The 16,465-nt window shown below is 39.6% G+C and overlaps 1 protein-coding gene across 2 annotated transcripts in view; it reads right to left on the bottom strand.

The window, feature by feature from the left end:
- The window catches only part of Reln (reelin), a 466,520-nt gene that overhangs the window by 320,902 nt on the left and 129,153 nt on the right, over positions 1-16,465 (bottom strand). For both annotated transcript variants that reach the window (XM_027926303.3, XM_027926304.3), the window contains exon 3: positions 311-446. In XM_027926303.3, coding sequence (XP_027782104.3) covers positions 311-446 — 136 coding nt within the window. The remainder of the gene's footprint in view (positions 1-310; positions 447-16,465) is intronic.

Below are 16,465 nucleotides of genomic sequence, written 5' to 3'. Positions count from 1 at the left end.
ACTGAAACTTTGTACCCTTTCAATAACCTCTCCTCATTCTCCATCTCCTATCGTGATTTCACTTTTATTACATTGTTTAATTTTTTCAGTTAAAATCCAATTTAGAAATCTGGAAGTTATAAATGAATACACAAAAATAAATTGCTAAAGCTACTTTATAAAATTTTTTTGATTTCTTTTGACACCAAAATTAATGGTTTTAATTAAGTCTAACCTATTAAAATAATACTTGACAATAGTTACTCGCCATGTAGCTCATGAAAGGTTGCATTTGCCTTCCATAGCCATCTCTGACACTTTGGATACTTACATGAAATTGACGCAGCCAGTACCAGCAGGTGGGGCAATCCAGACGAAGCTGAGGTTGGTTGTGGGCAGGTGACTCACATGAGAGGCCACCACACTGCACATAAACTGGTTACCAAACTGGTGGTCAGACATGATCCCTGAAAGACAGAAAGGAAGGGACACTGTTACAAAGAGAACAAAACAATTCCTTCCTATCATGGTATAAAAATAATTCTTGACATTTTAATATTAAGATTTATTATGCACCTTGGACTTCATATAAGTTATATAATTTTTCTCTTTTCATTGCTAGAGGAAAATTAATCATTTAAAACAGTATTAAGAAATTACCTACTATAGCATTTACCTTGATTTTGTTGATTGATCTTTGCCCATCAGTAAAATCCACCAGGACCCACCTGCCATTGAATACATTTGAGTTTCTCAGAATGTAACAAGAAAGACAACTACCATGGGGAACTGGGAGGCTTCTCAGTATGAGGATGCTAGGAGGAGCTTGTTAAAATATTTGAGCTTTTATTGGGTTACTTCAGAGAGTGGGGAGATCAGGTTTGCCCAGGAGCTTTGCAATTTTAGTACTGAAAGTCCTGTGATCTGGGACACTCCCCAGTCCTGTTTAAGTTTCAGGAAAAGATGGTTCATCTTCTGGATCTGGGTCATCACAAAGTAGAAGTAACTTTGTTACTGAGTATCTTCATACCAGAAAGGTAAATCTTAGAGTAACCTTGTCTGATGTTCATGTTTTATGAACTTGCTTATGCTCAGCATGAGAACACCTTAACCTAGCTGTGAGCAGGTCAGAGTGATCTTTCTAAAATATGATGCTATTCATCATATTTCTCTACCAAAAAAAAATCAATAAACCCACATTATCTATAGCAGTACTATCCAAAATAGTAGGCACTAGCTAAAATGGTAAATTAATTAAATGTAAATTAATTAAAATTAGATAAAATTAAAAATTCAGTTCTTCAATTGCACTGAAGCTGAGCTGAAGCCCTAGGAACTCACATTTTAAATGCTCGGTAGCCAGCCATATGCGGCTGATGGCTGCCATATTGGACAGTAGAGAACAGAACATTTCCAGTATCACAGAAATTTCTACTGGATGGTGCTGATCCACAGGATAAAATCAAGATGTCTTCTCTCAGGTTTTTTTAAACCTTAGCTTCAGTACTTCCTGTTCATCCCTTTGTATTTTACACACCTCAAATACAAAAAGAACCCTTTCTCCACATTGGCACAAGCTGTATACTCTATCGAAAATGCTCTCTTCCCACCTGTTCACAATCCCCTGACTGATCCTATATCAAGATTTAGCTCATTTTCTCCTTTGACAAGTCTCTCCTCTCCATCTCCCAGGCCATTTTGCCATACTGAACCATGACTTAATTCCAACATAGCTTTTAGCCCAAGGTATCTGAATGTACTGTTTTCTTACCTTTCAACACTTCTGAAGACCTTTAAATGAACAAATCAAGTCTCCTCATCTACATTCCCCTAGCATCTAGCAAAATATGCACAGTCAATATATTATTTAATTTACTTGTATCTCTGGCCTTTAGTCTCATGATTTAAAAGGCCTTCCTAGTCCCTAAGATTTAAAAACATATTCTCTTACATTTCTATTAATTCATTTTTACATTTACATCTTTAATGTCTCTAAGTTTCATTTTGTTGTGCAGCACAAGGTTATTGCTTAACTTTTTCCCCCCAAAATGGTTCTGGATATCATCATTTCCCCCTTGGTATTGTGAGAGAGTTATCCACTAACATGGACCAGACACATATATCTTTCCACAATGAATTTATTGCATAACAATAAATTCACATGTTGTATCATTTTCTTTAGCTCTAATTCACTGAACATACTCATGTTTCACTTGGTGTTGTGACTAAAGGAATCACAGATTATTTTATTTCATTTCAATCTTAACTACCAATATCTATAAATTCAAGTTACATATCATATATTACACAATGATATATAGGCTATAGAAAGTTATTTAATTTTACTTGACTCTAATTGAAGAAAATGAATCTAAAATAAAAACGAATCTTCTCAAACATTTCTTCACCACTAAAGATATTTAGGAAGGATTGATGCAGCCAGAGAGCTTCAAGTGGCCTATCGGGAACAAAGGCAGAGAGCAAATACAAATGCAGAGTCACTGCAGGTGGTTAGATAAAATTATGAACTAGCCAAAGAGCCTATTCAGAGCACAGAGATGTTGGAGTTGTAATTTATTCTATGCCAGGGTCCAGAAGGAAGGAAGGCAGTTTTGAAGTGGGCCACATCAAGCAGGGAGATCAGCTGAGTTGAAGCCCTAGGGGCAGAGTAGGGAGTTCTTAGCCTGTTGACCTCATGACCCATTCACCAGATGGTCTGATGGTAGGCTGGCGTGTGCCACTATACCACCATTGTGGTATACCTTCCTTTTATGTGTTTCAGGTGAGGGGGTTGCATCTGCAGAGACTGATAAGCTCATGGGCCTGATTTTTTTCTGATATGAGTGTGATACACCCATGCATCCAGGTGCTTCTGATTTAATTTGATAAGTTTGCAAGTGATCATTTTTTATTAGCATGATAATTTTTTCATCACTTTGTGCCTTATGGTTGTGCTGTGTAGATGGTGGCAGTCTACTTTTACAAAATATAAAGACATTCTCCATCCACATGGAGTAGCTCATGTCAAACTACTGCTTTATAAAATGCAGTAACTCAGAGCTAGGCACATTCTATACAAGATGAAGTAAGTCAGAGGGGCACAGTGTGCTCTACACACTGAATTTCATGATGGCTCCTTATAGGTTTCTCTGTTCCCTCACTCCTGTATTCTACCAAAGTGACTTCTCTGAAAGGATGATCATGTCAATCCCCAGCTAAATCTCCTTAAATGGCTCCCCATCAGTTTCCAGAGAGATTAAAAACTCTTCAGCATCAGTTACAAAGTTCAGCATGATCCACACCTCCCTGCTCTCCCTTCTCATCCTTTATGCCTGGCTCCACAGCCCTTCTCTAGCACTGGTGGTAGAGCCCGCCTCACCCACACCTGTGAGCATATGCTCCCCTTTAGTCATAGAAGCCCCCCACCTTTTCTTTCCTCCCACTCATCCCTGCTCAATTAACTGTTATGTGCTTGTCAAGGCAAGGATCCATCTAACTTCTGCTTAACATCAAACACTGACAGAAGTCACTTACTGTGCTAGGCCTAATGACAGAAAGATACATCAGACACAGCCATGCCCTCAAAGACTTCCATCCTCACTCATTGTCCCTGCCCTGTGTTTGAATAGTTGCCCTTCCTACATGTTATAAGCAATTTAATTAACTTTGTTTTTTTACTAAATATATGAATAATTAAAAAAATAAAAACTTCAGAAAAAAAAAATATATATCACCTTAACTTGTGAAATAGAATCTTTTATACTAGAAAGTCATTCAGAATAGGTCATAAGTGGCCTAAGAAACAGAAAAACAAGTCTATATCTGACATGTACAAAATATGCTTTTTTTCTCATTCAAAGTTTTCTTCTTTAAAGCTGCATCTGAGACAAAATTCATCAAGCAGAAGAAACCACAGGGCAAGGAGGAAAAGTGACTCCCAGGGAATCACAGAGTCTCAAAGCAGACTCACAGCCATGACTCAAGCACTGCCACCCACCTCTGAGCAGGCAGCAGGCAGGGACCCAGTGTGTGGAAAATGACACATCTGCAGGAGTCAGCCTGGCCAAAAAAAAAAGAAAAAAGAAAAAGTCCAAGCCACAATATTGTGGGAAGGGAAATGAATTGAACAAAATAAGAGTTCAGATCACCGCATTCTTCATAACCCTTCTTAGAAGGTGAGTCAATGTCTAGGCCACATACTACTTGACAGGATTTTTATAAGGCGGCTACTTTTTGTCCCACTCCAGGTGAATATCCCATAGAGTAACATTTTTACAGTCCAACAGTTCAGCACAGTAGTTCTCCAACTTTCCTATATGGAGGCATCATTGGAAGAGATTTAATAAACACTGGCACCCAGTGTTTATACTGGCACCCAGATTTTGAGCTAACTGGTTTGGAATATAGCTTGGATATTGTTCACCCAGCAATTCTAATTAGCAGCTAAGAATTTGCATTAAAAAATGCCTTAGTAGAAGATTGTTTAAAATTTAGGGCTTAGAATCATACTATTCATATAACCACAATACAATATATAGTTTGAAAGTATCCAACAGAGTCTTACGTTATGTAGCTTAAAAAATTGTAAGTGTGCAGTGGTCTTTGCCTTTTTAACCTAGAGCACTGGCAAAGTATACTGCTAACACATCATAACAGGCATTTTCTCTGACAACATCTAAAAGTCAGCCATAGTTGTAAAATTCTATTTATCTAAATATCAATCCATATGGGAAAAAAACATATTTACAGAATCGCTATCAAACATTGTGTTAAGCTCTATGGAGATATGTACAAGAAATCTGGAGGTAGTCCTGCTCTGAAGTGACATGAGCTGTACATTCTAAATAAACCATTAGAAAATAAGTATGTGCTAACTGGGCGGGATGCAAATCAAAAGTAAAATGTAATTCATTATGATAGCAACTTATGCTTATTGAATATTTACTATGATTGGGTACTATTCTAGGTATTCATGAACACTGACTTATTTGTGAGGTAGAAGTTGTCAAGTTCCCCATCTTACTGGACGGGGCAGTGGGAAAATAGAAATAAAAGAATTTGCTCGAGGTCCTATAGCAAGTGAACAGTGTAGCCTGGGTTCCAACCAATTCCCCCCGCTACACAGTCAGAAAGAGCTTTGTTGAAGTGTAAGAATGGACTGAAGGAGAAGCTACAATTTCCATATTTGCTTTGATTGACATGAAGCAGCAGGAGATAGTCAAGATACTGTCCCCTCGGCTCTGCACACATTGCTGTATAACCTTTGTCAGGGTGTCCCAGCTCAAGTTTTATTCTGACATCTCTGAAACACTGGTCCATAGTCACTAAGCTTCAAAGCTCTCTGAGTCCAGTTTAAATGAACAGAACAAGAACAGGAGGACATTGCACAAAGGTAGACACCATGAGCAAGGATGCCCTTAGAAAATGAGAACTAGGAGAATGAGAGCAGTCAGAGTTGGATTCTCTCATTCTACAAAACGTAATTTATTGCATCCACCATGATGATGATCTAAATGCCTTCTGTGTCATGAAAGATATATACCATCTAATTAATAAGTGTGATTTGGAATCTCATTCTTGAGATAACTGAAATTAAAATATGATCACGAATTTCAATTTACATTAGTGCTTTCCCTGCTGCATGCTGGATAATAAGATATACATTATGTTTTTAAAACTACTTGGAAAAGTAAAACAAGAGCTATATTAAAAAGACTTAATTATACTATGTTTTTTAAAGGAGGTAGGTACAAATAAAATGTATGCATATGCTATGAAGTTATAATAAAAGATTTTTATGTTCTTTGTTCTGGTTACATATAAACTGTCAAACAAGAAATTTCCACATGGAGTTTCTTCCCCAAAGAAAGATGCTATACTTTTCTGAGAAAACTGGGCTCTAAAAGAAAAAAATCACTTGTGGCTCTCCTGATCTAACTGTGGATAAATGGTGTAGATTTTTCTTCAAACTCTGAAGTTCTACACACTTGATAGCTGTTGATTTTAGCAAGATGTTAAAGCATCTGTGTTACAAAACATTTTATTTTTGAATATTGTGTGTACACATTTGAGAACATGGACTATTCAACTAGCAACAACCAATCTAATTCTTTAAGACAACTATTATTTTAATGACATATAGAGATTTTAAATTCACTAGTTTACAAATATCCACTATTTGTCTTCTTAACCAGAGTTGTGGTGGAAGGACAGAAATCTATAGCAGGGTTTCCTTTATCCACATTATACTTGTGTAAGATTAGTCTCACAATGTCTTCAATTATTCTACCATTGCCTCCATGATCACTTTTAAGACAGTGACACACATTTCTGTGCCTTCCGGGATGTCATTTTCCTTGACAAGTCTTCAGTTATTTTAAGTTTGTGACTAAACCTTGCATGAACCCATTTTCCCACAGGAATACTTCTCTATGATTTTAATGTGCATGGCTTGGGTCTTCAGAACTATAACTAGAAGTTCTGTGATTCCCCCATCTCTAAAATAAAATATACCCATTCTCATAAAAAATGTAGCTCTCCATGTCCAAGAAACACAGTGAAGATTTTATCACCCAAAATAACCCTTGTAGTAAGAAACTGACATATTGATGTTAGGTTTATTCTATATTGTGTGGATGTGGATGACTCAAATCTCTTTAGTTTGTAATTTGTGGTAGTTACTATTAAAGTGGACAGAAATATGTCCTGGTTTATTTTCATGGATTTCAAAAACTAAGACATTAGCAGATGGACTATCACTAAACAGAGCAAGTACATTAAATCTACAGATTGTGTTACATGAAAAATGTAACTTCCATATATTAAAATCATGAAGTCTTAAAAGAAATGTTATTTTATTATTTCAAACACTGGAAGAAATCTTGGTAGAACATTGTGTCAGGATGCCTAGTAATTATTGACTTATTTCTATATATAAGTAGAAGTATAAATGAGAATGGTACAAAGATTTAAGATGTCTTCTACTTTCTTTCATTTTGATCCTTTGCTTTTTCTTAGATATTTATTTTTCTAGATATCTAAAGTCTTGCATCTGTTAATATAAACAGACTGCTGAAAATCAAATTTGTAAAGTTAGTACTATATTATAAATAAAAAAGAGAAAATGAATTACAGACTTCCTTTTTGTTATTCTTTTTTTTTTTTTTTTTTTTTGGTACCAGGAATTGAACTCAGAGGCACTTGACCAATGAGCCACATCCCCAGCCCTATTTTGTATCTTATTTAGAGACAAGATCTCACTGAGTTGCTTAGTGCCTTGCTAAGTTGCTGAGGCTGGCTTTGAACTCTCCATCCTCCTGTCTCAGCCTCCTGAGCTGCTGGGATTACAGATTAGAGAATAACAAAAAGGAGCCTGGCTATACTATGCCAGGCTCCTTTTTGTTATTCTCTAATCTGTTTACATATTGATTTTTTTTCATGCTGTGATTCTTTAAAGTGTTAATTCAAATATAAATAACTATTTTTGTACAGAATTCGGATTGTCCATTACTTGCCTTCTTTGCTAGGTCAATGTACTCAAACACTGCAATAAAACCAAACATAATTTTGTATGCCAAAAAGAAATCTCAGAACTTCCTGAAAAATACCTTCCTGAGCCTTACTGTGAGCAGTTGGATGAAAATGGTTGATAAGAACAGTTCCCAAGCTACGGGGTGATGGTGGCACATCCATCCACACACCCACTTGCCCACACTTTATTTTCTAAAGCATTGGATTGGAGGCATTTGGTTTCAGACATGAGTCTAAAAAGCAAAAACAAACAAAACAATTATCTAAAAATCACTCTGCAATTGTATGTTCATGGAAACATATGAGGATCTACACTGTTTCTACACTTTTTGATAGTTATATAAATAGAGCCTATTGTAATCAACCTGATTCTTTCCTCACACATCTGAGTTACATAGATGAGAGTTTTTGCTGCTTCCCTTTCCACTTCTCTGTGCCCAGTGTCTGGCTCATTTTACTGTCTTCCTTTTACTGGAGAGTCAGTAGAGGGGAAGGGCTGAGAGCATTGACCCTGGAGGTAGTCTTCTGTGCTTAGATTCCTGCTTCACTACCAAGGAGCTGTGGAAATCTTGGGCAGGTTACTCAATCTCTCTCTTCCTCAGTTTCCTCACAAGGAAGGGAATGAGAATAACAGGGTGGCTGTAAACATTAAATTGTAAATATACATGGCACATAGTGCTATGTGTGTTAGCCATTATTATCATCATCCCCTTTTAGAGATTAAGGAACCAAGACATGGTGAATTTAAATTACTTGCCAAGAAAAACAGCTAGTGAATGGCATTGGAACACAGGTTCATCTTCTACCTTACATGGTCCACTGGCTTCCTCCATATCCTTATACCCTTATACCTCAGTTCTGGGACAGACCCAGTCTCAACAAAATTCTGACCAAATCCAGTGATGAAGTGAAAATCACCTGAGAGAAAGTAGGAAGAGTTCTTCCTCCAGATACAGGAACAGGTATAAATGTTCTCATATTCATTCTCTCTCTCTCTCTCTCTCTCTCCCTCCCTCCCTCCCTCCCTCCCTCCCTCCCTCCCTTCCTCCCTCCTTCTCTCCCTCTCTCTTCTCCCTTCCCTTCCACCCTCCAAATGCCTTGATTTCTCAACAATTATTGGACACCATTTGTCCCTTTGACAGACATGTCTCTGAGTTACATATACATATGAAGGCACATCTTAAAGTCAAAAATTGTTCTTTTACAGGACAAGGCCATCCAGTTTCACTTAGGTCTCCATGACCACTGAGTTTCACAGAGCAGCATCCTTAGCTAAGAGTTAGGTCAAGTCTGCATTGTTGTTAGCTGAAACTCTCTGACCTAAAGCTTATCTCTGCTGCCTTCTTTCCTAACCTGCATACTCTCCTTCCCTCTCTAACAGCTGCTTGCTGGTAGATAATCATTACACACTGCTTGCCCCAGACTCTCCTCAAACTATCTGCACCAGGCTGGTTACCTGTCAAGAACCATATTCTGCTCCTGAGACCTGCTCTTGTTTGTGTTAGATTCACAGCCCAACTTCCAGTGTAAGAGCTGGATTTTACATATATACAGGTCAACGAACTGAAAGAGGAAGAGGCTTTAGAGATACACCCTCAAGTCATGTAGGAGACTGAAAAGAGTTCCTGAAAGGCTTTCTTCAAAACAAAGAACTAGAGACTCTTGCCTTCTTGGAATAACTCTAGGTCCTAAAAGCCACCTCCAGTTTTCTCAAACCTGTCTCTTCTTCAACTTCCTCACTACCTAAAGAAATGCCTATTTGATTAATCTAGAAATATCTGGAAATTTATTACATTATCAAAATTACTATTTAGCATTTTGGTTCTGACTTCTGCCTATCATGACTTTCAAAAAAGAAAAGAGAAGATCTTGGACAAAATAATAACTAATATTTACTGAGTATTTAATGATTCAGGCAAAGTTTTTAGTATTTTTCAAAAATTAACTCATTTATTCATTAAAACCCCTGATGGAGTGTTATTGTTATTCTCATTTTATAGAAGCTTTTACTGGTTAAGTTAGCCATGTCACTGATCACTGGATTGAGCACTAGTCACTTGGAATCCAGCCCTGTCATATTTTGGTGTACAATCACCACGAAATTAGCAAGTTACCTAAACTGTCTTAGTATCAATATTATTTACATTACCCATTTTGCAGATAATAGCAAGATATAATCAACAGAACTGCTGGCATAATGAAGTGAAAGAATTCTAGTTGTGATGACTAAAAGCTAAATTGCATATTAAGTGAGTAGGATAGTATTCATTAGGGATTGGAATTTTATTTGCAGGACTAAAAATATATGTTGGTCCTTTTCTGTTTTTAATACACTCCGATAAAACTCCCCTTTAAATAAGTACATGACAGAGCCGCCCCCCACACCCCGCGCCTGCCAGGTAGGTGGAACGGTGACCACCGACAGAAAAGGCCCAGTGGCCCGCGGCGGGACAGAGCTTCCAATCACTCCTGCAAGGTAGGCGGGCCTGCGACCCACCGGCAGAAGAGGAGCAGCGGCCTGCTGAGAGGCTGAGCCGCCCCCTCCCCCTGCGCCGGCAAAGTAGAGGGAACTGTGACCACCCACAGAGCAGGCCCAGCGGCCTGCTGAGGGGCAGAGCCGCCGCCCACCCCCCGCGCCTGCCAGGTAGGGGAACTGTGACCACCGACAGAAAAGGCCCAGTGGCCCGCGGCGGGACAGAGCTTCCAATCACTCCTGCAAGGTAGGCGGGCCTGTGACCCACCGGCAGAAGAGGAGCAGCGGCCTGCTGAGAGGCAGAGCCGCCCCCTCCCCCTGCACCGGCAAGGTAGAGGGAACTGTGACCACGCACAGAGCAGGCCCAGCGACCTGCTGAGGGGCAGAGCCGCCCCCCACCCCCCGCGCCTGCCAGGTAGGTGGAACTGTGACCACCGACAGAAAAGGCCCAGTGGCCCGCGGCGGGACAGAGCTTCCAATCACTCCTGCAAGGTAGGCGTGCCTGCGACCCACCGGCAGAAGAGGAGCAGCGGCCTGCTGAGAGGCTGAGCCGCCCCCTCCCCCTGCGCCGGCAAAGTAGAGGGAACTGTGACCACCCACAGAGCAGGCCCAGCGGCCTGCTGAGGGGCAGAGCCGCCCCCCACCCCCCGCGCCTGCCAGGTAGGGGAACTGTGACCACCGACAGAAAAGGCCCAGTGGCCCACGGCGGGACAGAGCTTCCAATCACTCCTGCAAGGTAGGCGGGCCTGTGACCCACCGGCAGAAGAGGAGCAGCAGCCTGCTGAGAGGCAGAGCCGCCCCCTCCCCCCCGCGCCTGCCAGGTAGGTGGAACTGTGACCACCATCAGAACAGGCCAGACCTGCAACCGACAGACAGAACAGGCCCAGTGGCCTGAGGAAGGGTAGAGCCGCCCCCCCCCCGCGCCTGCAAGGTAGGCGGACCTGCGACCCACTGGCAGTACAGCCCCAGAGGACTGCAGGGGGGCAGTGCCGCTGCCTGCGCCTGCAAAGTAGGCAGAACTGCGACCACCGACAGAACAAGCCTAGCGGCCCGCAGAGGGACAGAGCCGCCGCCCGCACCTGCAAGTTCGGCGGACCTGCTACCGACCGGCAGAGCAGGCCCAGCGGCCTGCCGGCGTGGTAGGCACATTGCCCCAATTAGAGGAGGGGCAGAGCCGCCGCCCGCGCCTGCGACGGAGACTTTGCAACTATACAAGACCAATATAAATATATAGGGGAAAAATTCAATAGCACAACAGTTTCACCAAGTAGAAAGGAACGCGAACAGTATGAGGAGACTAGGAAAGAAAGGACCACAAGCATTGCAGGTCAACTCAACGTTAGAAGAGGTAATAGCTGCAGCAGATGGAATGTCAGATAAAGAATTCAGGATATACATGCTTCAGATGATCTGGAGTCTCAAGGAAGACATCAGACAGCAAAATCAGACAACGAAAGATCACTTCAACAATGAATTACATAATCAAATCCAAGAAGCAAAAGATCAACTATACAGGGAAATAGAGGTTATAAAAACAAACAAACAGAAATCCTAGAAATGCAGGAAGCAATAAGCCAACTTAAAAACTCAATTGAGAATACTACCAGCAGAGTAGAACACTTAGAAGACAGAACATCAGACAATGAAGATAAAGTATTTCAACTTGAAAAGAACATAGACAGCTCAGCAAGACTGTTAAGAAACCATGAGCAGAACATCCAAGAAATATGGGATAACATCAAGAGACCAAATTTAAGAGTCATTGGGATACAGGAAGGGACAGAGTTTCAAACCAAAGGAATGAGCAATCTATTCAATGAAATAATACGAGAAAACTTCCCAGACTTGAAGAATGAGACAGAACCCCAAATCCTAGAAGCCTACAGGACGCCGAATGTGCAAAATCATAAGAGACCCACACCTAGACACATTATAATGAAGATGCCCAACATACAGAATAAGGAGAGAATTTTAAAAGCTACAAGAGAAAGGAAGCAGATCACATTTAGGGGTAAGCCAATCAGGATAACAGCTGATCTTTCAACACAGACTCTGAAAGCTAGAAGATCCTGGAATAACATATTTCAAACACTGAAAGAAAATGGGTTCCAACCACGAATTGTGTTTCCAGCGAAATTAAGCTTCAGGATGGAAGATGAAATTAAAACCTTCCACGATAAACAAAAGTTAAAGGAATTTGCAGCTAGAAAACCATCTCTTCAAAACATCCTTGGCAAAACATTACAGGAAGAGGAAATGGAAAATAACAATGAAAACCAACAGTGGGAGGTAGGACACTAAAGGGGGGAAAATAATCAAAGAGGAAAACAAACCATGTTTAGTAACATAAATAAACAAATATGGCTGGAAGAACAACCCATATCTCAATAATAACCCTAAATGTTAATGGCTTAAACTCACCAATTAAGAGACACAGGCTAGTAGAATGGACCACAAAACAAGACCCAACAATATGCTGCCTACAGGAGACGCATTTGATAGGAAAAGACATACATAGGCTGAAGGTGAAAGGTTGGGAAAAATCATATCACTCATATGGACTTCGGAAACAAGCAGGAGTATCCATACTCATATCAAATAAAATCGATTTCAAGCCAAAGTTAATCAAAAGGGATAAAGAGGGACACTACATACTGCTCAAGGGAACCATACACCAACAAGACATAACAATCATAAATATATATGCCCCAAACAATGGTGCAGCTATGTTCATCAAACAAACTCTTCTCAAGTTCAAGAGTCTAATAGACCACCATACAATAATCATGGGAGACTTCAACACACCTCTATCACCACTGGACAGATCTTCCAAACAAAAGTTGAATAAGGAAACTATAGAACTCAATAACACAATTAATAACCTAGACTTAATTGACATATATAGAATATACCACCCAACAGCAAGCAGTTACACTTTTTTCTCAGCAGCACATGGATCCTTCTCAAAAATAGATCATATATTATGTCACAGGGAAACTCTTAGACAATATAAAGGAGTAGAGATAATACCATGCATCCTATCTGATCATAATGGAATGGAACTGAAAATCAACGATAAAAGAAGGAAGGAAAAAGAATACATCACTTGGAGAATGAACAATAGGTTACTGAATGATCAATGGGTTATAGAAGACATCAAGGAGGAAATTAAAAAATTCTTAGAGATTAATGAAAACACAGACACAACATATCGGAATCTATGGGACACATTGAAAGCAGTTCTAAGAGGAAAATTCATTGCTTGGAGTTCATTCCTTAAAAAAAGAAAAAACCAACAAATAAATGATCTCATACTTCATCTCAAAATCCTAGAAAAAGAAGAGCAAAACAACAGCAAAAGAAGTAGAAGGCAAGAAATAATTAAAATCAGAGCTGAAATTAATGAAATCGAAACAAAAGAAACAATTGAAAAAATTGACAAAACTAAAATTTGGTTCTTTGAAAAAATAAACAAAATCGACAGACCCTTAGCCATGCTAGCGAAGAGAAGAAGAGAGAGAACTCAAATTACTAACATACGGGATGAAAGAGGCAATATCACAACAGACACTTCAGAAATACAGAAGATAATCAAAAATTATTTTGAATCCTTATACTCCAACAAATTAGAAGATAGTGAAGGCATAGATAAATTTCTTAAGTCATATGATCTGCCCAGATTGAGTCAGGAGGATATAGACAACCTAAACAGACCAATATCAATTGAGGAAATAGAAGAAACCATCAAAAGACTACCAACTAAGAAAAGCCCAGGACCGGATGGGTATACAGCAGAGTTTTACAAAACCTTTAAAGAGGAACTAATACCAATACTTTTCAAGCTACTTCGGGAAATAGAAAAAGAGGGAGAACTTCCAAATTCATTCTACGAGGCCAACATCACCCTGATACCTAAACCAGACAAAGACACTTCAAAGAAAGAAAACTACAGACCAATATCTCTAATGAACCTAGATGCAAAAATCCTCAATAAAATTCTGGCCATTCGGATACAAAAACATATCAAAAAAATTGTGCACCATGATCAAGTAGGATTCATCCCTGGGATGCAAGGCTGGTTCAATATACGGAAATCAATAAATGTTATTCACCACATCAATAGACTTAAAAATAAGAACCATATGATCATCTCGATAGATGCGGAAAAAGCATTTGACAAAGTACAGCATCCCTTTATGTTCAAAACTCTAGAAAAACTAGGGATAACAGGAACATACCTCAATATTGTAAAAGCAATCTATGCTAAGCCTCAGGCTGGCATCATTCTGAATGGAGAAAAATTGAAGGCATTCCCTCTAAAATCTGGAACAAGACAGGGATTCCCTCTCTCACCACTTCTGTTCAACATAGTTCTCGAAACACTGGCCAGAGCAATTAGACAGACGAAAGAAATTAAAGGCATCAAAATAGGAAAAGAAGAACTTAAATTATCACTATTTGCAGATGACATGATTCTATACCTAGCAGACCCAAAAGGGTCTACAAAGAAACTATTAGAGCTAATAAATGAATTCAGCAAAGTGGCAGGATATAAAATCAACACGCATAAATCAAAGGCATTCCTGTATATCAGCGACAAATCCTCTGAAATGGAAATGAGGACAACCACTCCATTCACAATATCTTCAAAAAAAATAAAATACTTGGGAATCAACCTAACAAAAGAGGTGAAAGACTTATACAATGAAAACTACAGAACCCTAAAGAGAGAAATAGAAGAAGATCTTAGAAGATGGAAAAATATACCCTGTTCATGGATAGGCAGAACTAACATCATCAAAATGGCGATATTACCAAAAGTTCTCTATAGGTTTAATGCAATGCCAATCAAAATCCCAACGGCATTTCTTGTAGAAATAGAGAAAGCAATCATGAAATTCATATGGAAAAATAAACGACCCAGAATAGCAAAAACAATGCTAAGCAGGAAGTGTGAATCAGGCGGTATAGCGATACCAGACTTCAAACTATACTACAGAGCAATAGTAACAAAAACAGCATGGTACTGGTATCAAAACAGGCGGGTGGACCAATGGTACAGAATAGAGGACACAGAAACCAATCCACAAAACTACAACTACCTTATATTTGATAAAGGGGCTAAAAGCATGCAATGGAGGAAGGATAGCATCTTCAACAAATGGTGCTGGGAAAACTGGAAATCCATATGCAACAAAATGAAACTGAATCCCTTTCTCTCGCCATGCACAAAAGTGAATTCAAAATGGATCAAGGAGCTTGATATCAAATCAGAGACACGCCGTCTGATAGAAGAAAAAGTTGGCTACGATCTACATACTGTGGGGTCGGGCTCCAAATTCCTCAATAGGACACCCATAGCACAAAAGTTAATAACTAGAATCAACAAATGGGACTTACTCAAACTAAAAAGTTTTTTCTCAGCAAAAGATACAATAAGAGAGGTAAATAGAGAGCCTACATCCTGGGAACAAATCTTTACTCCTCACACTTCAGATAGAGCCCTAATATCCAGAGTATACAAAGAACTCAAAAAATTAGACAATAAGAGAACAAACAACCCAATCAACAAATGGGCCAAGGACCTGAACAGACACTTCTCAGAGGAGGACATACAATCAATCAACAAGTACATGAAAAAATGCTCACCATCTCTAGCAGTCAGAGAAATGCAAATCAAAACCACCCTAAGATACCATCTCACTCCAGTTAGATTGGCAGCCATTATGAAGTCAAACAACAACAAGTGCTGGCGAGGATGTGGGGAAAAGGGTACACTTGTACATTGCTGGTGGGACTGCAAATTGGTGCAGCCAATTTGGAAAGCAGTATGGAGATTTCTTGGAAAGCTGGGAATGGAGCCACCATTTGACCCAGCTATTCCCCTTCTTGGTCTATTCCCTAAAGACCTAAAAAGAGCATGCTACAGGGACACTGCTACATCGATGTTCATAGCAGCACAATTCACAATAGCTAGACTGTGGAACCAACCTAGATGCCCTTCAATGGATGAATGGATAAAAAAAATGTGGCATTTATACACAATGGAGTATTACTCTGCATTAAAAAATGACAAAATCATAAAATTTACAGGGAAATGGATGGCATTAGAGCAGATTATGCTAAGTGAAGCTAGCCAATCCCTAAAAAACAAATGCCAAATGTCTTCTTTGATATAAGGAGAGTAACTAAGAACAGAGTAGGGTCGAAGAGCATGAGAAGAAGATTAACATTAAACAGGGATGAGAGGTGGGAGGGAAAGGGAGAGAGAAGGGAAAATGCATGGAAATGGAAGGAGACCCTCAGAGTTATACAAAAGTACATACAAGAGGAAGTGAGGGGAAGGGGAAAAATAATACAAGGGGGACAAATGAATGTCAGTAGAGGGGGCAGAGAGAGAAGAGGGGAGGGGAGGGGAGGGGAGGGGGGATAGTAGAGGATAGGAAAGGCAGCAGAATACAACAGACACTAGTATGGCAATAT

This window comes from Marmota flaviventris, chromosome 1 (assembly GCF_047511675.1).
Source record: "Marmota flaviventris isolate mMarFla1 chromosome 1, mMarFla1.hap1, whole genome shotgun sequence".
Classification (NCBI taxonomy): domain Eukaryota; kingdom Metazoa; phylum Chordata; class Mammalia; order Rodentia; family Sciuridae; genus Marmota; species Marmota flaviventris.
The sequence above is the reverse complement of the archived record's forward strand: the minus strand, read 5'-3'. Positions and strand labels throughout refer to the sequence as shown.